This window comes from Coenobita brevimanus, chromosome 101 (genome assembly GCF_032717465.1).
Source record: "Coenobita brevimanus isolate Jiangsu-jjx chromosome 101, ASM3271746v2, whole genome shotgun sequence".
In the NCBI taxonomy this organism is placed as follows: Eukaryota; Metazoa; Arthropoda; class Malacostraca; order Decapoda; family Coenobitidae; genus Coenobita; species Coenobita brevimanus.
This window is the reverse complement of record NC_137054.1, coordinates 6,703,459-6,727,550: the sequence shown is the minus strand read 5'-3', so window position 1 is coordinate 6,727,550 and position 24,092 is coordinate 6,703,459. Positions and strand designations below refer to the sequence as shown.

Sequence of the window (24,092 nt, the reverse complement as noted above, 5' to 3'; positions counted from 1 at the left end):
ACCTCATCTAAGCAAATTAAAGTAATCGGAGAAGGCTTTAATGCAGTACCTCTTTTGAAGACGACAGTATTATTACGCAAGTTCGATAATCAGTAATCTAGTATATAATTTAATTTTAATTTCTTGTTTAATGACTCCTTGCCATCTTCATTAAGTATTGGGTAAACTGGGTTGTAACTCCTGTCAGTAATGGCCCATCCACCATTATGTCAGTGTGGCAAGGTCTCTGAGGTCACGAGAAATTGACCTGTGACTCAACACAGTATGTGAAAGCTGAAGAGAACATCTGTGACAGCACGACTGAGAAAGGTCTGTCTGATTAGAAATATATGGAAGTAATTAAGCCTGATATCAATGTGCAGCTAACAGTATTGATTAATTCCTCCCTATTCAGTGTTTTTAATATAAGATGGTACAAAATTTGACATCTGTTAGCAGACATCACTGTAATCTGGTGACCCAGAATATTCAGAATTATTCAGTCGACTTTACCAGCAGCATCGTCTACAGTATAATTGGGGGTACACATTTGGGCTTGGAATACCCTACGGCTATTTGACAATGTGATTTAACGTTATGATGTCACAAAATGCCCTACAAAACTTTAATTAAACTTCTATACCTTAATATAGAAGCAGGTTGCTGACTAAGTGAACGAAGATAGTGGAACGTAGAGATGATGCGAGGGCCCGGCAGATGGCAGTTCGACGCCACCAAGTGAGTGCTTAGTCAACAGGCACCTCTTTCGCTGTAAGCATTATTGTTTCAACCACCTCACAAACCAGGTAAGTACCCCCAGAATACCATCTTTTTTGTGTATACGGATGATTCAGTATCACAGGCTAGAAAAGTAGGAGTAAAAGAGGTAGGAGTGGTACAGAAGGTGGTAGGCTTGAGGATGTGTCACCTGGGTATTTGAGTGGTGTGGAGTGCCATAGTGCCACACCCTCGCACCGCGCGGTATCATTTTTTTTTTTTCACCACCTACACCTCAGGATCCACAAGCAAGCCGTGATTTTGCGTTTGAGGATTTGAGAGCGAGAGACAGATCTGGTGGGGTTATTGAATTTGAAAAAAAAATGTCTTAGTTTCATAAATTCTTAATGCTTAGTCATCTCTCTATACTTACTCCCCACAACCGATTTCATTGCTCATATACCTTTGTGAGCTTCCTTGGTGAATGGGAAGGTACATCAGTCAAAGTATGGTACCATCTGAAGGGTATTTAATGGTAAAGTTTTGACAGATGGTGACAAGGCAGGTACAGGTGGCTGACCTACCACTCACAACTGTTTAGAAAGTATGTGAAAGCAAGCACATTAAGCCTTGCTTCAGAATCTACACAGGCATAGTTGATGTATCTTTACATGTTATTATGGTCAGTTAATCATTTTTCTGAAATATAAAAAGTTTTAGGTAAACATACATTTTACTTTAAGCAGCAGAAGCACCTTGCCAAGTCTTCTTATAAAACAGGCCAACAAAATTTATTTCTTTATTTATTTTTTTTTCCCTCAAGGTTGCAGTGCAACTTTTTAAGATCAAATTTTGATGTAGATTACAAATTTCCTTTAGCACATCTCATTTTTCTGCTATGGATACATGCTATTTTCAGTTCTGTAGTATGTAAGGCATTCTAGGCAATGGTACAAAGAAAACGAGATTTGTATCAGTCAGAGCTTTTTAATGCAGAAAATCATAGTTACCAAAACTTGTGACAGGACCATCGAAAATATCGAAATATACATACGATTATGCTGTTACACAACACATACAGTATACAATTATATAAATATACATACAGTGATCTGGATAAGTCTTATAGCAATCCAGGTGATATAGGGTTACTGTATATGTTAGCTTACAACTTTCATCACATCAGGAAAATCAGATGTGATGCAGGAAAACTGATTACATTTTTTAAAATCAGCAGCCAAAACTACATACACTACACCACAACACTTGCCCGATGAAAATTGGTTGTTGACCAGTGTATTTTTTTATATTTTTATCATTATGTCCCCACCCCACACTGCCACAGGCTTCAACAGCAGTAGTACAGTACAGGTAGGACGTTGCCCAGTGAGCTGTTCCTCCTGTGGTCAGCCTTCAGGTGTAAAGTACACAGGCATTGTAAATAAACACTGGCTTCTTAAGTTCACTGTCTTTATTTTCCAGGTAATTACACTTAATGCATGCCAGAAGTTGTATGTGGCTTTCATGGATTTGGAGAAGGCTTATGACAGGGTGGATAGACAATGATTGTGGAAAGTATTAAGAATATATGGAGTAGATGGAAAGTTGAATGCGGTGAAGAGTATGTATGATGGTGCTAAGGCTGCAGTGCGTGTGGATGGTGAACTGAGTGAATTTTTCTCTTTGAAGGTTGTTCAATCTGTACATGGATGGGGTAATAAAAGAGGTACAAGGTAGGGTAGTGGATGTTGGAGTGGCCCTGGTGAGAGAGGGTAATGTTTGGAAACTCCCTGTACTGTTGTTTGCAGATGATTTTGTGTTGTTGAGTGAAGACGAAGGGGAGCTGCCAGGCTTGGTGGATGAGTTTGAGAGTGTGTAAGAAACTGAATCTAAAGGTGAATGTAGGGAAGAGTAAAGTGATGGTCTTTGAGAGAGGTGAAGTCAGTGAATGTACAGCGAGGTTGGATGGTGAGGAATTGGAAAATGTGAGCACATTTAAGTATTTGGGTAGTGTGATGAGTAAGGATGGAGGTTTGCAGGGTGAAGTGCTTGAAAGGGTACAGTAGGGAAGAAAGGTTGCTGGTTCTTTGAAAGCAGTGATAAGAAACAGGGAAGTGAGCATGGAAGTGAAAAAGTTACTACATGACAGTATTGTGATACCAACTCTAACGTATGGAAGTGAAGCTTGGACGTTGTTGGAAGGACACAAGTCAAGAGTGAGGGCTTTGGAAACGAGTTATTTGAGAGGAGCATGTGGAGTCATATGGAGAGACAGACTCACAAATGAGGAAGTGAAGGAGTGTTGTGGTGTGGATGTAATTGGAAGCATTAGGAGAAACACATTAACGTGGTTTGACCATGTGAAGAGGACAGAGAGTGAGAGACTGACGAGGAGAGTGTATGTGAGTGAGGTGGAGGGGGGGAGAGGGAGGGGGAGGCCAAGGATGAGATGGAGGGATGGAGTGGAGAAGTAAATGAAAGAGGAAGGTGTGATCTGGGAGCAGCGCAGTGAAATGGCAGGGGACAGAGTGACATGTAGGTGATTTGTTTGTGGCCATCCCTTATGGGATTAAGGCATCTGGCAATGGATAGATAGCAAAAGGAAGCTTGTGTCATGTGGAAGAAGAGCTTTGCAGAATACTGTGTTAGTGAGAGAGAGGAGGAACGACTGTGTTATTGAAGCATGTAAGGACACTGCCTGGATTATTGTTTTGCCATTTTCATATCGTGTTGGGGGTTGCCAGGAGTCAACATGGTATCATTGATAGTAATAAGTACAGTTGATTGCACAGAAGTATGAACAGTGGCAACAACTGCAAGAGTTCCTTTTACTGAGTGAAATGGCTGCAGAGAAATACTATTTCCAGGTTTGATGACTTTGGTTTTAGTCTCATGTAATCAGTACCAGTATCTGCTTTATGTGGTCTCTGCAGATCTCCATAACAGTGTTCCCGCAATTTTGAATAAGTTGTCCACATCACAAATCTTAATCTCTCCTACACCTCAAAGTTCCTTGAAAGTATCTAGTATCCTTCTTCTTGGCCCCATATCAGCAGAATGTCTTCACGTAAGGCTGGAAAGAAGACTGTGAAGAAGAGGGCCCAGCGTGCCACCAGCAATGTGTTTGCTATGTTTGACCAGGCCCAGATCCAAGAGTTCAAGGAGGCCTTCAATATGATTGACCAAAACCGTGATGGGTTTATTGACAAGGATGATCTCCATGATATGTTAGCGTCCCTGGGTATGTACTGCAATGTGCTGTTGTGTGCTGTAGCTTTTTTAAATACATGATTTATTGCTAAAATTATTTATTTACTTATTCTTTAGCTTGTCTGTGCCACAAGATGCAGTTTAAGGCTATAATTTAAAATATAGTTATAATGTTTCCATGCAAAGTGTAGTGAAACTATTCAAGAATATATCTTTCTTGAAGAAGCAACTAAGTCACCCTGCATGGGATGACTAACTTTTAAAATTGGGTGTGTGGTGTTTGTAGCCATGGTAATATACTTGAAGTGCATAGATGTGGTAACTTTCTCATCCATATTTTGAAGGTGACATGTAGTGGGTTCCACCACCAGTACGCATAGCTTAGAACAGACTCCATGCTGTCCCTACTACTGAGCTTATCAGTAACTGTTTCACTGCTTCATTTTTTATTACTGTTGATTTAGTGTGCCAGAATTGTGTAGCCTAAAATGGGTATATTTGGCTGTTTTTGAGATGAGGTATGGTACAAAGCATCAGTTACCACAGCTGTGCACTTCATACAAGTATATTACCTTGGCTACAAACATCACACACCCAATTTAAAACTTAGTCATGCCAGGCTGGTTGACTTAGTTGCTTCTTCAAGAATGGTATATTGAGTAGTTTCACTACATTTTGCACTCATGATGGCTGAGGTCATATTCAAGCCAAGTAGTGAGAGAGGGGGACACTGTATGGATGATTAAAGGGCATGACACAAGTGTTTTTGAAGTCTTAGGCTTGGGTAATTATACAAGTACTGCCCTATTTATGACCCTTATCCTTTGCATCATTGATCTCTTGGCATTGTACACAATCATGTACTACAGTATAATCCTTTTGAATGTATTTTTTGGCATGGACTTCTGTTAGTTCATCTTCCTAGACTTTGATGTGGTCATCACCTTTCTCTGCTTCAGTGTCAAGGAGAAAGTCCAGTCCTGCAGTGGACCTCATAATGGAGTGTTAGCTAAAGTTTTTCTACACAGGCATTTTGTAGGATGGAAATTTGTCTAGAATCTGATCAGACCCCTCCCCTTGAATGATATCTTAACAACAGGCCTGCATCCATGACCTGCCTTAGTGGTCAGGAACCAGGGCTGGCCTTAAGAGCTGCAAGGCCCAACTTGGAACTTTTTTGGTGGGGCCCCCAGGTTCACAGCCAAGGTCTGTAGAATCATAGATATAAATAAACTCTGCTATAGACTGTACATCTCTATGGTAGAATGGAAAGCACTTAAAATGTGCACTTAAAAAGTGCTTGTGAGTTAATGGACCAAATGAATCTAAGCTACATTTTAATATAAAATTGCATACTTGTAAGCCTACAAGTAAACAAACAAAATGTATAGATCACCTTTGAAAAGTACATAGTTCTCCATAAAACCTGCAATGTGGTGTTAGGTGTAGGCTAAGTTGCAGTGTGTTGTTGTGTGTACTTGACAAGACTAGAGCAGATTAGACCTGCCCTGGCTCCCTACTGCAGGACCCCCTTAGGCATGAGGCCCAGTTGGGAGCAATTGATCCTGTTGGCTTAAAGCCAACCCTGTCAGGAGCCACAAGATGACAAGCAAAGCATAGTATGTAAATGACTGAGCGTGTTTCATTGTCAGACTTTACAAAACGTCTTACAAGATCCAGCCATTGGAACCTTGGTAGAATCAACCAGGTGAGGGGATGCAGTTAGGTGAAGTACTCATTGTCTGTAGGTGGCTGTGGCACTTTTGGCTTATAATAGTAGACCCATGTTATAATGGACTAATTGGGGGGAGGGGGGAGCCTGCTTTGATAAACCTGATAGTCCATTATATCCAGAGATCAGGAAAAGTATGTGAAAAGTACTTAAAAAAATATTTTTTCACATAAAACTGTTTTTTTGCAAAACTGAATAAATAAATTATTATTTCTGCTAGAGATGTACCTAAAATGGACTAAATAACAACATTTTTATCTGATCTCTGATAATGACTCGCCACATCTGCTACCATGGATGTGTACGAGACAGTTTGGTAGCTTTGCATCAGCGGCTCTGAACAAAATCATGGTTACAAATTGCTTTTACAATCATTCAGCAGTCTGAGCTATGTATATTTTATAGTACTATGATTTGTATACAGGTCTGTAGCCAGAATTTCATTTCAGGGGGGAATTGTTAGTTAATTCAAAAAGTTAATCATATGTTCCATTCTTGTTGATAGTGATCAACTGATCATTTAGTATTATATAAGGCTGTTGTGTTGAAATGTCAATAGATTTCAGGTGGAATCCACCCCTGTCCCCCTTGGGTGCAGGATTGGTTGTGTATCATTTATTCATTTCAGATTTTGTTGTCCTCAATTTTTCATGGAAATAAAGCACTGATGATAACCATATATTTTAGTTTTCCATCACATGTTTTGGTGATAAATACATAAAAAAAAATAATAATAATAAAATGGCCTAAATAACATTGTTATCTGATCTCTGAGCATATCCAGTGGCTCTTAGTTTGCCCTTTTGCATCTAATTTCACATCCTTGTCATAGCATATCTTCATGAGTAGTACAATACAGTATTAAAATAGTCTGTTATAACAACTCAGTAGTCACAGTAGGGAGAGGACAATTTCAGGCCAGGTTGGAGCAAAAAGGGTAGGAAACACAGGTATTGCAACCTTTTGCACTCCATTTAACAGACATGGTTCGTTACAGGCAACTGAAGTCTGATGGCCATCATCTATGTTAAGATCTATTGCCAGAGCCTCAATCCCGTTAGGGGTGGCCACAAACAAATTGCCCCCATGTCGTCATGTCCCCTGCAGTTTCATTGCACTCTTTCTCTGCTCACATACCCCTCTCATATTCCTCTCTATCTCATCCTCAGCCTCTCCCTCCCTCTCCCCCCCTCCGCCTCACTCACATACACATTCCTTGTCAGTCTCTCGCTCTCCATCCTCTCCACATGCCATACCACCTCAGTGTATTTCTCCAAACATTTTCAATCACATCCACACCACACCACAACGATTCTTCACATACCGGGTACTCATTTGTCAGTCAGTCTCTCCATGTAAACCCACATGCTCCTTTCAAATAACTCATTTCCACTGCTCTCACTCTTGACTTGTGTCCTTCCAACAAGGTCCAAACTTCACTTCCATACGTCAGAGTTGGTATCGCAATACTATCATGCAGCAACTTTTTTACTACCATGCTGACTTCCCTATTTCTTATCACTGCTTTCAAAGACCCAGCAACCTTTCTTCCTTTTCAAGCTTTTCATCCTCTGAACTTCCATCCTTACTCATCACATTACCCAAGTACTTAAATGCATTCACATTTTCCATTTAATCATCATCCAACCTCACTGTACATTCAGTGACTTCATTCCTCTCGAGACCATAACTTTACTCTTTCCAACATTCACCTTTAGATTCTGTTTTTAACAAAAATCTCCCAAACTCATTCACAAAGCCTTGCAGTTACCCTTCATCTTCACTTAACACAGTAACACCTGCAAACAACAGCACAGGAAGTTTCCAAATGCTGCCCTCTCTCATTAGGGCCCCTCCAGCATCCACTACCATACTTTGTAGCTCCTTTATAACCCCATCCGTAAAAAGATTGAACAACCATGGATACATGACGCATCTCCATTTCAATCCAACATTCAGATAGAAAAATTCACCCAGTTCACCATCCACATGCACTGCAGCCTTCGCACCCTCATACATACTCTTCGTGGGATTCAACAAGTTCCTGTTTACTCCATATATTCTTAATATTTTCCACATTCCTTGTCTGGCCACTCTGTCATATGCTTTCTCCAGATCCATGAAGGCTGCATACAACTTCTTTCCCTTCCCTAGAGACATTTCCACTAAAGACCTCTGGATGAATATCTGATCTACACAACCTCCTCCTTTCTTTCTTCCCCAACTGATTCCTCTGTTATTTCCCTAACTCTGTCAGTAAGTGTCCTACCATATACTTTTCCTAATACACTAAGAAGACAAATGCCCCAGTGATTACCACACATTTCATTTTTCCTTTGTATAGGAGAATAATTATACCTGACTTCAAATCCTCTGGGACTCTACCTTCCTTCCAGGGCCAATCTGCACATCTTCCATATCCTTTCTACTACTCTCTCTCTTCTGTGCTTCAACATTTCACCACACACTCAGTCATTTTGACTTTCTTCACTGCTTCCACTACTTCCATCCTACTGGTCTCTTCCTCCCTTCTCACCTCCCTCCTTCTCCCAGCCATTCCCCAGCCACTCATACTCACATTACTTTCACTCTGTGTGTTTAACAGTTTCTTAAAATGTTCTCTCCATCTGCTCACTTTTTCTCCCTTCTCCATTATCAATCTACCATTTTTATCTTTCACTCCCCTACTAACTTCTTTATCACCCTGTCTTACTCTCTACCTCCTTCCAGACCATTTTCTTACATTCCCTCCATTTTACTCTCATATTCCTTCCAAATTCCTTGCCCACTTTCTCCTTACTCTCTCAATATTCTTCTCACCTCTCTCTTCCTCTCTACATATAACTCTGTCTTCCGTCTCTCAACTTTCTCTCTTCCGTCTCTTAGCCTCCTTCATGCCTCTGCTTCCCATTCACTCACTATATGGTTTCTTCTTTTGTGCCACAGTTTGTTTCACCTCTTCATTCCACCATGCTGTTCCTTGCACCCCCTTACATCATCTCCTCACCCCCACACATCACCTCACATGCTGCACAGATTTCTTCTGTGAACATCTTGCACACACCTTCTACCTTCCCTATCTGCTCCAAATCAGATTTACCCTATCACTCCTCCACTTCTCTCTTATATTCGCCACCCCCCCCCCCCTTTTTTTATCCTCGTATGGACTATTGTTACTTCCTCCTGTCCTTCCCTCCATCTAAACCTCCAATGCACTTGAACCTTGACTTTCACCCCCACCAAGTGGTGGTCTGAAAGTCCACTCCACCAGCCTTTGTATGCCCTTGCATCCATTACATACCTTCTCATTCTCTCATCCACACACACATAGCCAATCATTGCCTTTCGTTCAGTCAGTTCACCACCCACCCTTCTCATCACTCACCATGTATACCTATTTTGTGTCTAAAGTGGGTATTGGCTATCGCCAACTCCCTCCCCGCACAGATGTCCACTAGAGCACTGCCATTCTCATCCACTTATGAGGGCACAACCCACTCACTGGATACTCCATCCACCTTCACATTCCCTGCTTTTCCATTCATATCTCCAATCAAAAACACTCTCAATCCTCTCAAACTTTTCCATGCATCCCTCCACATTTGTCCAGAACTCTTCTTTCACTCTACTTGCATGATGTTCCGTTGGAGCATACACACACAGAGTCGCCCACATTTATAGTCCTACTTTCAATCTTACCCACACAATCCTTGAACCAACTGATTCATAGTCTCCTATATTCTGTTTTCATCTTGCACACAACAATACATACACTCTCTTTTGCCCACTCATTCTGACTTACTCCCGTGCATATATCCCATCCATACCCCCACTTTCTCATGCTCTTGCCTCTCCATTTAGTCTCTGTTAATCTGCATATGTACACTTTTGCACCCACAAGCACCTGGACAATCTCTCTCTCTTTCACTTATCATTTGCATCTGTTACATTCCATGTTGCAATCTGAACACTGGTAATGTCCATTAAATCTGATATTTGGTCTACCATTGGTCATTAAATCAAGGGTCTACTATACTCTTGGGGGTGCAGTATCCCTATAGGTGTAGTACAAGATTATTATTATTATTATTTTTTTTTTTCTTTTGGGGGGGGGGTCCCAAAACTGTACATTGCATATTGGTAAAAATTCTTTTTAATGGCAAATAGACTGTTCATCCATAGTCGGTTTCATGGAGTCTGACACGCTGATTTTGTCAGCTGAGGACAGGTGGAACTGGTAACATTATGCGATGCTCTCGGACGGTGATTGGTCAGTTCTAGTCGTGTTTGAACGTGCACCAAATTGACTTTGTATTCCAACCAAAGTCCTTATTTATTTGTAAGATACTAGATTATACAGATACAGATTAAAGCACTGAGATCTTTACTGATAATATACGCCTTTTAAATTATTAGAAATAAACCTGAATGACATTGATAACAAAACTAAGTAGTCGCAACTGGACGCATATGAACAACACTCACTGACTGATTTACAGTAGACCCTAGTTATCTGCGGGGGTTAGGTTCCAGAGAACCTCCACGGAAGGCACATCCCGTGGATACCTAAGTAACTATCACAAAATGGCATATTATTTCCACATAAGCTAAGCACATCCCTGAAAAAATAAAAACATACTTTAAAATATTACAAATACATATTAACACTCACCAAAAGACTGTGTGTTCTCTTCGTAACCTTCATACAATGATGATGATTGCTGTATGACGATGATGATTGCTGTATAGATGACAATGATGGCTGTATGATGACGACGATGATTGTAGTGCAGTTCCTACAATGCCAGTGTGGTAAGGCGATGAGATGTGTGGCGGCACAGTAGGTAAGCTGTGAGTCTGGTCTGACCCTTCTGATAGGACACCAGATAACACCTTAGGCTCTCTTTGGCTTAGAAGGATTGCTTTTATCCTAACTTGTTTCTTGGGAGTCATTTTTCACTTACACAATGAAGTACAGTAGAGCTGTAAACACAAGAAGGGCGAAGACGATGTAACAAACTGATTGATGTTTATAATAAGACTGGAGGAGTGGTGGGAATGCCTGTGGGTGCGAGTATGCTAACTGTAGCTACAAAAGAAATGCGAGTTGCCTGCCAATTTCAAATTAAGTTACAGTGTATAGTACAGTATTAAAATAAGTTTGATCCACGGAAACTTAAATCCGCGGATGGAAATTCCGCTGATAAGAGTCTACTGTATTTGTTTAAACTGTCATTTCATTATGTTTGATTTCATTCACACTGCACACGGTTTTATTATGGCAGCATAGTTCAGCTATTATTTTCTCATGGGGTTTGCTTTTATCTTGCTTTCCTTTTTTCCACCATTAATAATTTGATTCATTCTACAGTGATGTAATCCATTACTTTCCCGGCTCCTCTCAGTCGAGGGAACGGAGATACATCATGCTTGAGGTGAGGGTGCATTGTGGCCAGGGATAGGGTGTTTGTCTATCTGTTTGTCTCAAATGATACTCGTGAAAATGTTCAGGACAGTCAAACACCAAACTTATTAATGTAAGAAAAAATTTTACTGAATTTGACCATGAATACAAACAAATGCAGATTTTTAAAGCTACTGTTACCTATGAAGGTAATGAAAATGTGTATGTACAGTATATATATATATATATATATATATATATATATATATATATATATTGAGAATAGCATGTATTTGCCCCAGTGAGGTGTGTGTGTATGTGTGTGTGTGTGTGTGTGTGTGTGTGTGTGTGTGTGTGTGTGTGTGTGTGTGTGTGTGTAATTCACCGGGTCGGTCAGGATCACTTGATGGTCATGATCGTCAGCTTTTACCCTCCCGGAAGGGAGCTGAGAGCTCATATTGTCCGATCTAGGGGCAGGGCTGTGACCTTCACACACGCACACACCCGTCCCCTTGCTCAAGGGGGACAGTAACCACCCACTTCGTCAGTGAAACTTTTCGCAACCTGAGCAAGGCGCGAACTCCCGTCCACCAGTTGGCAAGCGAGAACGTTACCACTGCACCAGCGAGCGGTGTGTGTGTGTGTGTGTGTGTGTGTGTGTGTGTGTGTGTGTGTGTGTGTGTGTGTGTGTGTGTGTGCGTGCTTACACAAATCATAATTATTAAAAGATAAGCTAAGCATATCTAGGGTAAGGTTGTATATTACTAGATGAGGTAGTAAAGGCCATGTTTTACACTGTGACACTGTGTAGTAGTGGTGGGAAAAACACTGGAACCTTGACAGGACCTCGGGACCACCTTGCTATGAAAGTCCGAATTCCCGCCACAGTCGCTAACTGTGTCTGTATGCATCCAGTTGCGACCTTAGTTTTGGTATCAGTGTCGTTCAGGTTTATCTCTAGTCATTTAAAAGGCACATATTTATCATGAAAGATCTCATTGCATTAATTTGTATCATATAATCCAGTATCTTACAAATAAACAAGGACTTTGGCTGGAATACAAAGTCAATTTGGTGCACATTCAAAGATTATGGGAATTGACCAATCACCATCCGAGAGCATCGGGCAGTGTTACCAATTCCACCTGTCCTCAGTTGGCAAAATCAGTGCATCAGACTCCCTGAAATCAACTATAGTTGTCTTTCGTAGTCCTTTGCTGGTACGAGTATATCAGTATACCTTTTAGTGTTGTTGGTGATAGTCCAAGCACTAGTTACTAGTGGTCTTTATTCTTGCATATTATTCAGGACATTTGTGTTTAGAACTGAAGTACAGTATGTTGAAAGAAGAAAAGTAGGTCATAGATGCAATGGAAGGGTAAGATTGAGAAGTACAGTCTATATAGGAAGGAGATTTGGGTGGAGTGAAGGACTGAAGTTGAATTGAGATTAGTTTCTGTGAAAGTAGCTCTTCTCTTTCCAACTTGAATTGCATACCAGAACATGCGGAGATAAATTAATAGAAGATGTTTCCTCTTCCAGGCAAGAACCCAACTGATGAGTATCTGGAAGCCATGATGAATGAAGCGCCTGGGCCCATCAACTTCACCATGTTCCTGACATTGTTTGGTGATCGTCTACAGGTAGGGAATGGAGGATGGCAAAAAAAAAAAAAAAAAAAAAAAAAAAAAAAAAAAAAATAAATGGAACCTTATTAACCCTTTAACCGCGGGCACTGTTTTGCCCCGACTGGCCTCTCCCGCGGGGGTTCCAGCCAAAATGTAAACAAACTTTAAACCTTTATAACTCTGCACAGAATAAATCTAGAGCGAAAAATAAGGTACCATTAGAAAGTACTAACCTTCAGCTTTGCACTGATGTAGGTTTCATGATTTCGTTGACTATCACTGGATGGGCAGTGCCGTTAGAAGTGAGCGATCTAAAATCACTATTTTTCACTCACACACCATTACTTTCGCTCACACACCATTACCTTCGCTCACACACTATTACCAAATGCCAACCTCATTCTGATAATAATACTATAAACATATATGAGCACTGCACATACGATAAACACCCACTCTGTGTTCACTGAGGCAGGTAAAAGACACTGTAATTGCCCGCACTTCACTGCCACATCAGCGGTGTTGTAATCACTATTTTTCGCTCACACACCATTACCAAATGCCAACCTCATTCTGTAATAATACTATAAACATATATGAACACTGCACATACGATAAACACCCACTCTGTGTTCACTGAGGCAGGTAAAAGGCACTGTAATTGCCCTCACTTCACTACCACATCAGCGATGTTGTCACTCACACAGCTGGACAGATACTGATGCGTGTTGGTCAGGGGTGGGGTGGGGGGCCCGAGGGGTGGGAGGAGGGAGGTGGAGGTCGGCTGGAGTGAAAGAACTTAATAGCTACTCTCCCTTGAAACAATTGGCGCACGGAAAAAATGCGGGGTATTCAAAATATTCACAAACATTCGAGAATGACACCCGCGGTTTGGTCCAGTTTTTGCAATGTCATTCTGGAATGACACCCGCGGTTAAAGGGTTAAGGTGGGGTGGGGTATCAGCAAGACAGAAGTGTCTTTTTTATATGTTATGAGGCTGTTCATAAAAAGAGGCAAGGGAGTCACAAAAAATTCACAGTAGTTGGACAAGAAGGAATATAAACATTTGGAGGAGACAGAGCAAGATAAAATGTTTATACATACATTTAAAATTTACTTGGGGAGCAGTGAACATGATTGTGTAGAACACACATTTTACAAAGAGAGAGAGTAGACTAATTACATGTGGGTCTGGGGGTAACAGTAGCCATATTAACTATTTCCTGGTCAGGAGGGCTGATGAGATGTTGGTGAAGGGTGTTGAAGTTATAGAGAGTGAAGAGTATGCTAGTCGCTTTTAAATCACTAAATTTAGATAAAGGAATATTTGGAAGGCGATATTCTTTACCTTCTCTAGAACCACAAGTTTTCAGTAAGTTTCTGGGACATGAACAGAGCAGAAAACCCTGCTGTGGCTGCTTCTGTATGTGCTCAAAGAAAAACATTTCCATGTCCAGGTTTGTCGGAAATTGGTTATACAGGTATTGGTATAAATTGTATACCATCAACTTTGCTGGTGTTTATACAACAAGCTTATAAAAACACACAAAACTGATGAGTAAAATGTACAGAAATGCAGGGAGAATAAACTTGTTCAAGAATAAAAATAGTTTCAAGCAACTTCCCAACATCCTAGTGCAAAATTTTGCGTGCACTGTGCAAGAACAAAGCGTGTGTCTAGGTACAGAATTCACGAGCTTTCGTGTAGTGTTTTTGGAATTTCAATATGACCAATAGTTTTTGAGTAAATCGACAAAAACTAAAAAAAATGCCTAATATGTGTGATTTGTTTATCTTGTCTGGTATGAATATTAAACCTGTAACTAACATATATGCAAATTATACATGTGTATGTAAATTATGTATACACACCTTCCCCTGTAGTCTACCTAAGTTTGATGCACTTAATGCCAAAACTTATTTTTTGGTGAATATTTTTTGTCCTAAGTGACCCAAATTGCATCATCGGTTACACTTCAGTCCAACACTGATATGACTCAATTTGCAGCATCTTTCCCAAGAAATGTTAAGGGGTCGCACTTTACATAGTTGTTGATGGTGTTCATTGCAGATACAGTATATTGATGTGTGTAATAATGAACTGTTGGGTATTTTGGGATTATGATTACCTACCTTTTAAATTTGTGGGATTGCCTACGAGTCCTGGAAAAGTTGAAAATTTCAGTGAGGACATTTATAGCTGAGGTGTCAGGTGTATGTATGTAAGTTTGAAAGTGTGAGGATGCATAGATCACTAGGAAGTTGGATGATTATGATAAATGAGTAATGGTATGTGAAGACTTGTGGTAAGGAAGTTGAGGAATCTGTGGAATTGGTAAGGGATCAGAGTGGATGGATGAAGAATGTACAGAGATGCATATGACAAAGGTTGTGTTCTTTTTATGACATGGCACTTAGTGGAATAACTCTATACTGCAGGTGTATGTTAAATGCATCAACAAAGAAAGAAATATGGTATTGTATATGTATGCAGATGCAAATGCATTTGCTTGTGAGGTGGAACCTAGGTTTTAGGCGTAGATGATTTGTGAATGACTGTGTGCCTCATTTCACCGGGGATGCAGTTTGGTAGTTATATCCCCCCCCCCCCCCTTTTTTTTTTTTTTTTAGGTGGTAGGTGGGGACACTCATGACCCATTCACTTGATGTAGTGCAGCTCTCGGGTGCCTGCCCTTTCCTCTCTTCCTTCCTTCTGTCTACAGGTGACTTTACACAGAGTGACAAGCCAAATGGTTTCCTGTACACCAGGAAAGCATTTACAATGCTGGGTGGTAACCATATAACCAAATTATGGTGCCTGGTGGTTTAGTGGGTAATTAAGGTGCTCTGGTCGGATTGAGCTGGTGCAGGTTTATATCCAAGGGATGGCTGGGGTTTATTGCTCACATAATACCACTCAGGGATGAGTGAGGCTGGTCACTCTCACCTTAAATGTCAGGACCAACTAGTCTAGCCTTGGGCTCCTATGCTCCTCATGGGGAAACACAGATTAGATGATTTTTTTACATGTAGGAATCATGGTGTGGATGCTACTGATGATTTTTGTAATTTGGTCCAGCACTACTTTTTTTTTTTTTTTTTTTTTTTTTTTTTTTTTTTTTTTTTAAATAGCATTAATAAGTTTTTAGACCTTTGAGTTGGATGTGGTATTTGTGTGTCCCTTAATCTTTCAGAATTTTTTTTATCACTGATTTCTAAATGACGCTGCACTGTTTTATTCTCGTCATCTGCCACTATCCATTACAGGGCACAGACCCAGAAGATGTGATAAAGAATGCATTTGGGTGCTTCGATGAGAACAACCAGGGTTACATCAACGAGGACTACCTGCGAGACCTCCTTGTATCCATGGGTGACCGCTTCACTGATGAAGATGTGCGTAAGCTCTTGTTCCTTAATTTTAGATCTTATTGAATTAATTTTTTTTGTTTTATTTTTGGTTTTACAGCAACAAAAGATCCATTATTATGTCCCTGTTCACTTTGACAGCATGGTGACATGTTTTGGCCAAAATTTGGAGTTATGTAAATACACATTGTTCTCAGATCATAGACCATTAGTGTTTAGGAAACCATTTAGCTTGTTTTTTAGAACAAGGTCACCTGTAGGTAGCAGTACACCAAGTGAGTTGATAGTGGGCATTCCCACCTAGTGGTACCAAACATTTTGTTACTGGACATACCTTCTTCATTATTCTTCCTCATACCTTTCCATCAACCCTTAGCAGACCAATGCCAAAACAATTTGGCCATTTTGGTCACCTTTGCTTGGTACATAAAACAAAGGTATTCACCCCTAGTAAAGATCATCTGTCCATACATTGTGCTAGTAAGTTTTAGTGATGGAAGGGAAACTGGTTTTATACTCCGTTGTTTTTATCAAGGCGAAGATGCATATGACAGATTGGTGATGATTGGCTGAATGCAACATTACTTCATGATCTCTATTATTAATTGACAACATATATCTGATGGGGAAATTTGGGTTAGTAAATGTTATTCGGACATGTTGCATTTAGCCAATCGTCACCAACCTATCAAGTGCATCTTCACCTCAATAAAAAAAACTGAGTTGGTATATTGTATGTGGATGCCTTTACATTGGAGACATTTTAGGAGCAACTTATTATCAACTGTGTAAATTTGCTGTGTGGTTAATGAATTTATTTTTTTAAACTCTTTGATACTGTAATGCAATTCCATTTACCAGTATTTATTCTTACCATTAAGCAATTTTATTTAATTTAGGTCTTCTTGGAGTATAGAGGTTAAATACAACATTCCTTATGGTAATACAGTGCCGGTTGGCTACCCTTTATGAGCCAGTTGATACACCTCAGCGCCAGATGTTGCATAGAAACGCTGGTTATGTCCCATTTTGATGCAGGATACTGCTTTAATAGAGCCAAGCCAGCAATGCTGGATATTGCAACGACGGATAAAGTTTACTATACTCAATTTTCATCATACTTTCCCTTTCATCAGGGTTGGCACCAAAGTGGGTGACCCGGTTTTGTCACCTGAGTTTTTTTCAATAAAAGCCATTTGAAAGAACCCATTATTTTACTCACTTTATTTTTTTTTTTTTTTTCAAAATAATGTATTTAATCACAAATTCAGTGTAATCTGAGTCATTATCATAGAAACTTATAACACACACAACCAGAGCTTAAATTTTGTATATATCCAGCATTAGCTAATTTTGTAACGTTTTAGGATTACCAGTAAGTTTGTTTTTGATAGATGTGGCATTTGGTTATTAAGGATTTGGGTAAATTTGTTATACAACCAGTACTTAAGCTAGGCCTATGCCAGGTTAGGTTGTCTCATATGTTACCAAATCACAATAATACTTTTCTAATAAAGGTCTGTTTGTTAGATTTGTTACTCCAAGGCAATTATTACTGTCAAGATGGTGTGTACATTTGATTATATGCACATTCCCTTCTGGAAGTGATTTGGCCAATTTTTGGTAAATCACATCAGCCGTTCCAGGAAATCTGATACAACCACATAGTAAGCCACCTTATTTTGAATCTTTTCCACTATAAATTTGTTTTCGGAAATGTATATTTAATGTGAAAATCCTATACAGTAATACCTCGATATACGATACCCCTGGATGCGATACCCCGGCTTAACGATGGGGGTAGAAGTACCACCATACTCTGCCTAACAATGGCCAAACTCTGGTTTAACGATGGGTTTTGATTTTTTAAAAATTATTTTTATGATAGACTAAAATTGTGTGTTTAGGCTGATCTATAAACTGTTTTTAGACTTAGATTAGTGTGTTTTAGCCATAGGTGGGATGAACATTGTCATTTTGGGGTACATTTTACTAAGCTTGATTTTTTCCAGACTTATATTTGATGATTTTCAGATTTTATTTGTTGGTTTTAGTGAGTTATTTACAGGTGTTAAGCTTAGGTTAGCTTCCTTGACAGCTGCTAGGCCATTTAGAGTGGCTTTAAACTTGTTTTTGGGCTCATTTGGGTGGGTTTTGGGCTTGGTTTGGGGGGAAACCCAAGGCTGGTTAATGTTTCACATTACATGTTAAAAGTACCCTGATATACGATACCCTATCTTACGATGGGGTTTTACCTAACCAATTACAGTACATCGTTAAACTGGGGTATGCCTGTAATTACCTCGGATCTCCCCTCAGTTTCAAATTACATGGAGCTCTTTTGCCCTGCCATAAGCCGCTTTCAGGCATGACATCACATGACTACTGCGCATGCTTTAACCTCACAGCCAGTGAGCTTAATATCAGCCAAAATGTGGGCCAATCAAATTGCTGACACTGTTTGCACATCTTCAAATTTAAAATATCCCATACTTCAGTCAGTTGCACAATGGCTTCCTCTTGTAGTGGGTGTGCTCTGATGGAACATGAGGCCATCGCTCGTCTTTTTTAGGAATAACATGCCGGTAGTTCACATCACTCAATTTCAAAGCAAAAAATATTTTTTCTGGTTGATTTTAGTGTGATTTTAATGAATTTGAGCTTCATTTTTGTTGGAAATCACTCGTTTTGGAGGTGGGCCTACCCAAGACCATTGCCAAAACAAGTGAATTCCAACAAAAATTAAGGAAAAAACACTCAGATCACACTAAAATAACCAGAAAACCACATTTCCAACCTAACCTAACCTAACCTTACCTTAAATGTCATTGTCAGAGGATTGAATATCCCCATCGGCCTCTTCCTGCTGTTGTGAGGGTCCCGGATGAGGGACTCTGACAACAACATTTAAGGTAAGGTAAGGTAAGGTTAGGTTAGGGTTAGGTTAGGTTAGTTTAGTTTAATGTGGTTTTCTGGTTGTTTTAGTTTGATAAGTTTTTTTCCTTAATTTTTTGTTGGAGTTCACTTGTTTTGGAGATATTATTGGGTAGGCCTTTCTCTAAAACAAGTGATTTCCGACAAAAATGAAGCAAATTATACTAATATCAAGCAGAAAAAATATTTCTTGTTCTGAAATCGAGTTATGTAATTTACCAAAAATTGACCAGTGATATTTCACTTATAAGAGAAATGAGAAATATAAGTGTAAAATTACCAAAGAAAGTTGTAGCAGCAAAGGCAATGAGCCCGTCTTCTACTACTGTGTTGTAGCAGCAAAGGAAATTAGTGCTTCTCTTACTACTGTGTAGTGTGTACTGATCTCTGTCAACTCTTAACTTAAGGTGTGCTTTTATGTTGAAACATGTGTTACATTGTAGCAAGCAGCCCAGGGGTAACAGACAGACAAGTCAAAACATGATCATTCCCCTCATGCAACTCATTGTGTAAAATTATAATTTAATTGAACTGTCAATAATTAGGTATAAACATTATTTGTTTAAGCTATGGTAAACTTTGATTTTTTTGGGGGGGAGGGGGGAGGTTATTTTGTGAAAAGAAGAAGAAGAAGAAGCCCAGGTGGGTTGGGCTTTTTCAAATAGTCCCCCCCCCCCCAACTTGCTTTCCATTTGTCACATTATATCCCCGTGTTTGCTTTGAAAAATAAAGAGTTAACTAGATGTTTGCATTATAGGTTGATGAGATGTATCGGGAAGCGCCAATCAAGAACTCCATGTTCGATTATGTGGAATTCACACGCATCTTGAAGCATGGAGCCAAGGATCTGGAGGACCAGTGATTGCTTGGGTTTGATGAGGATAATTACTCTCTTCCATATCTTCATAACTTTGTTTCATGTCTTTCTCTGTCTCAGCTGTGCTTCTTTTCATTCATACCTTCCTAACTATTCCATTTTTTCTTCACCCTCAACCATGCTTTTTTTACACATCATACCTTCCTGACTCTCTTCCATAACTTGCACACTCTCAACCATATTTTTCTTCTTCCATACATTCCCTTATATCTTCCATATTTCCCTTGTTTTCACCCATGCTGTCCTTCTTCAGTACCTTCCTCACTTTTGCCTATACACTCCACACTTTTCCTTACCTTCCTTGTTCTGCTCCTTTTTTATGTCATACTTTTTGTTTTTTCCCCTCCTCTTCCTTACTTATCTCATTTACTTTTTAACATTTTCCTTGCTTCTTTAATTTTTTGAAGAAGCCTAACTTTCGTTGTCGTTTTCATTTTTAAAGGCTCCAACATGCTTGCATGTGTCGGCCTTGGTCACCTAATGGCAGCTGTCCATGCTGCACGATCCATTGCAGCCTCCCTGTTCAGTCCCTTAACCCTGAGGTCACACTTAATGACCTCGTCCCATGTCTTTCTCAGTCTACCCCTCATAACCCCACCCCCAATATTAACACTTCTCACCTTCCTCACCCAGTTATCATCCCCCATCCTCTCCACATGTCCAAACCATCTCAGTCTACCTCTCCTCATCACAACACCAATACACTCCAGTCCCATACTACCTCTCAACTCTTCCATCGTAAACCCAGCCCCTCCAGGCCTTGGACGCAGGGACGCACTGCACATCCACCTAATCATTGTCATTTCTGTACGTCTGAGCCGGCGAATATCTTCCTCCTTCACTGCCCAGGTCTCACTACCATACAGCATTACACTCCTAACACATGCTGCATACAAAGACCCTTTAGCACGTTGGGAGAGTCCTCTCAATGTCAGGAGAGGCAAGAGCTCCCTGAACTTCTTCCAACCACTTCTCACTCTAGCCACAGAGCTAGCTCCAGCCCCACCTCCAGCACACAACATGTCTCCCAAATAACAAAACTCTTCCACACACTCAAGAGATTCACCAGCAAGTTCAATCCTTTCACGTCTGACAATCTCCACCTGCTCACCCCAACACGCCGTGCACATAAAATCAGCATTATCTCAGTCTACCTCTGATACCACTACATCTCTTATGCACCCATTTATCACAAACACCACACAAGATGGAATTACTTCCCACGGCCTTGTTGCAAACTGCACATGGCCACTCTCCCTCGTCTTTACCACCAACCCTAGATATCATCACTTTTGTTTTATCTGCATTTACCCTTAAACCCCTGTGCCCCATACTATCTCTCCACTTTCTAAACCTTTCCTCTGGCTCCCTTTCGTTCTCTGCAATCAACACCAAATCATCAGCATACAACAACTCCCACGGGAGTCCGTTTCTAAAGTCACGTGAAAGGGCTTCAAGTACCATGATAAACAACATGGGACTCAAGACTGACCCCTGATGCATACCAACATTCACGGACAACTCATCACTCGAATCTCCATTCACTCTTACCTGGGTGTGAGCACACACATACATAGCCATAACCAGCCACTCCTCCAAGCCAAGCTTTCTCATTGCCCACTTCACCACCTCTCTAGGGACTCTGTCAAAGACCTTTTCCAAATCAACAAAAACAAAATAAAGATCCCTTCTCCTACCAATATATTTTTCCTGAAGCTATCGAACAACTTATTCTTTTTTATTCACTTACTTGTTGTAGTGCTACTATGGGTATCAGCCCTTTCCTGTCTTCGTTCCTGCCTCTTCTGTCTTTCTTTACTTCATTCTTTCCTCTTCCTTCGGCCTACAGGTGACTTTGCACTCCCTTTTCTGTGCTTCTTTCCTTCATTCTTTCCTCTTCCTTCTGCCTATGAGTGACTCTACACTGAGTGACAAGCCAAATGGTTTCCTGTACACCAGGAAACCATTTACTACACTGGGTGGTAACCATATAACCAAATTACGGCACCTGTTGGTTTAGTGGGTAATTAAGGCACTCCAATCGGATTGAGTCGGTGCAGGTTTACATCCAAAGGGTGATTGGGGTTTATTGCTCATGTAATGCCACTCAGGGATAAGTGAGGCTGGTCACTCATCTTAAATGTCAGGATCAACTTGCCTAGCCCTGGGCTCTTACGCCTTTCATGGGGCAACATAGGATTGGATGATGGATGGATTGGTTGGACTACTTCTAATTTTTCTGTCTTCCTTTTCTTCTGTTTCCCTATTATTTTTGTTACTGTCCTGTATCATTACTTTCTACTTTATCCTCTCCTACATTTATTCTATCTTTATTCATTTCCTTGTCCTCATTCTTCTTTCCAACATTTTTTTCTTTCTTCCATAACTGCAAAGGAACATAGCATCCTTTGTGTTCTGTGTTAGTTGCCAATACAGTACTGCTACATATAAACAAGAAGCATTTATAAATCTCATCAGTATGCTTGTCTCAGTATCATGTTTAGTAGTTGAAAGTTAAATAACACTGGAGTCAGAATGTAAATGAAGTTCATTAATATTATAACTATAGGGGGACATATGTAAGATGGGCATTTGCTCTTGCTTAATTTACAACCTGGCCAGTTTACCTAGTCCCAGTATTCATCAGAGTTGGCTGCAGTAAAATAATAAATCAAGAGTACTGAACGTGTTATCTTATATGCTTACTCAGTCTGAAGAGAAAGCAAAATAATAATAAAATGCAATGATTAAGGAAATAAATTACACAAATATCAGTAGCTACATTTATCAGATTCTGTTTAAGAGCTGAATTCATCTTATTTATGTTTCCTTAATAGCAGTTATAATTTACTGGTTATACAAGAATCCTGTATGAAAAAATACTAAATATTGTTTATATACTGTAGTGGAGTTTCCATGGCAGGTGTCTTACTATTTATGGAGAGAATTTTCTGGCTGGATACATAAATTTAATTACATGTAATTTTGGAACTTAGGGTAAATAATTACTCATGCTTATGTTATGAAATTAGTACAGATGAATTAAGTCATGTAAGGCTGGAAGTTTTTGCAGAAAATATTACATTTTTGTGCTGAAAATTTTCATTATCAAGGACTAGTATTGTGTGTGTGTGTGTGTGTCAGTGAGCTTGTTTTCAAAGTTTTGGTACCATTGTAATCAATGTTAATCAAAATCATATTGTACTGTATTTATAATCGAAGTCTTGTACTTAATAGTGCCTTAGAGTATGAACTTTCAAGTGCCCATTGGCCTGCCAAATTTCCACGATACTGACAGATATAGGCTCAGTTTTCATTCCATTTTTCTGATGTTTACTGATTGTTGCATTTATCTGTTTTTATGTTAAATTTATAAGAGCCTGTTTTCATTCCACTAAAAGTTTTTATACATGTATTGTATCCCAGCATTTCGTAGATAAAGTATTGAAAATTGTTTGCATTTTCTTCTCAGACACTAGTTAAGAATGAGGCTTTTATGTGAATGATTTATGTGCGCCAGCTGCTTAAATTGGTACACTGCAATATTGTAGCCCATTTTGTATGGTACTACTGACCCTTGACAGAGGCATATTCACTACTAAGGGGAAACAGACAGTCTGCCAATCTGACCAGAAGAATTGAAATTGGACTCTTTCATTTGTGAGTTGAATGTGCTAACCATTCACTGTGTGAAATGTACAGGTATCCAGGCTGAGGTCGATATACTGGTAAGTGTTAGTTGGAGACAGTCACTGAATGAATGGAGTTTTGTCACCTGGAGAGTGCATGCAGAAAAGCAAAAGCCAGCTACATTAACAGAATGGGAAGCAGATCGAGGAAATTTAGAGAGCTGTTGCCTCTCCTGAACATGAAATGGCTCTCCCTTCTTGCCAAGAATACTCTGTGTAAAACATTTGTGGGAAGTGTAATGCTGTGTGGCACTGAGATGTCCTGTAAGTGAAGAGTATGCATGCAGACTGGAATGCACAGTGATGAAAATGCTGAGACAAAAGAATCTCATTAAGTGATAACATGAGAACATTGTTGTGTTGTACAATGGAAGAAAATCAGCTGAAGAAATATCAGAGAGGTGATGCAAACCAGTAGGCTGACAAGGTTTGGATATGTTGAGAGGAGGGAAATGGATGGTTATTTAAGGGTCACAGATATCACTAAAAAGGGAAGAGTGGCAAGAAGCAGAGCAAGGTATTAAGGGGATGAGGTCCTTCACAGAGACCTCC

The 24,092-nt window shown here is 39.9% G+C and overlaps 1 protein-coding gene across 2 annotated transcripts; it reads left to right on the top strand.

The window, feature by feature from the left end:
• Window positions 1–700: 700 nt before the first annotated feature.
• On the top strand, window positions 701–23,304 carry LOC145415125 (myosin regulatory light chain sqh-like). Of its 2 annotated transcripts, none has more exons than XM_080284544.1 (5): window positions 701–785; window positions 3,750–3,937; window positions 12,585–12,685; window positions 15,939–16,067; window positions 19,732–23,304. In XM_080284544.1, exons 2-5 carry the CDS (start codon window positions 3,754–3,756, stop codon window positions 19,834–19,836), a joined length of 519 nt encoding a protein of 172 aa, XP_080140670.1. In that variant the 5' UTR covers window positions 701–785; window positions 3,750–3,753; the 3' UTR covers window positions 19,837–23,304. The 2 variants fall into 2 exon arrangements, with proteins under 2 accessions (XP_080140670.1, XP_080140671.1); XM_080284545.1 differs by having other exon boundaries at window positions 714–785; window positions 3,753–3,937.
• Window positions 23,305–24,092: the final 788 nt, after the last annotated feature.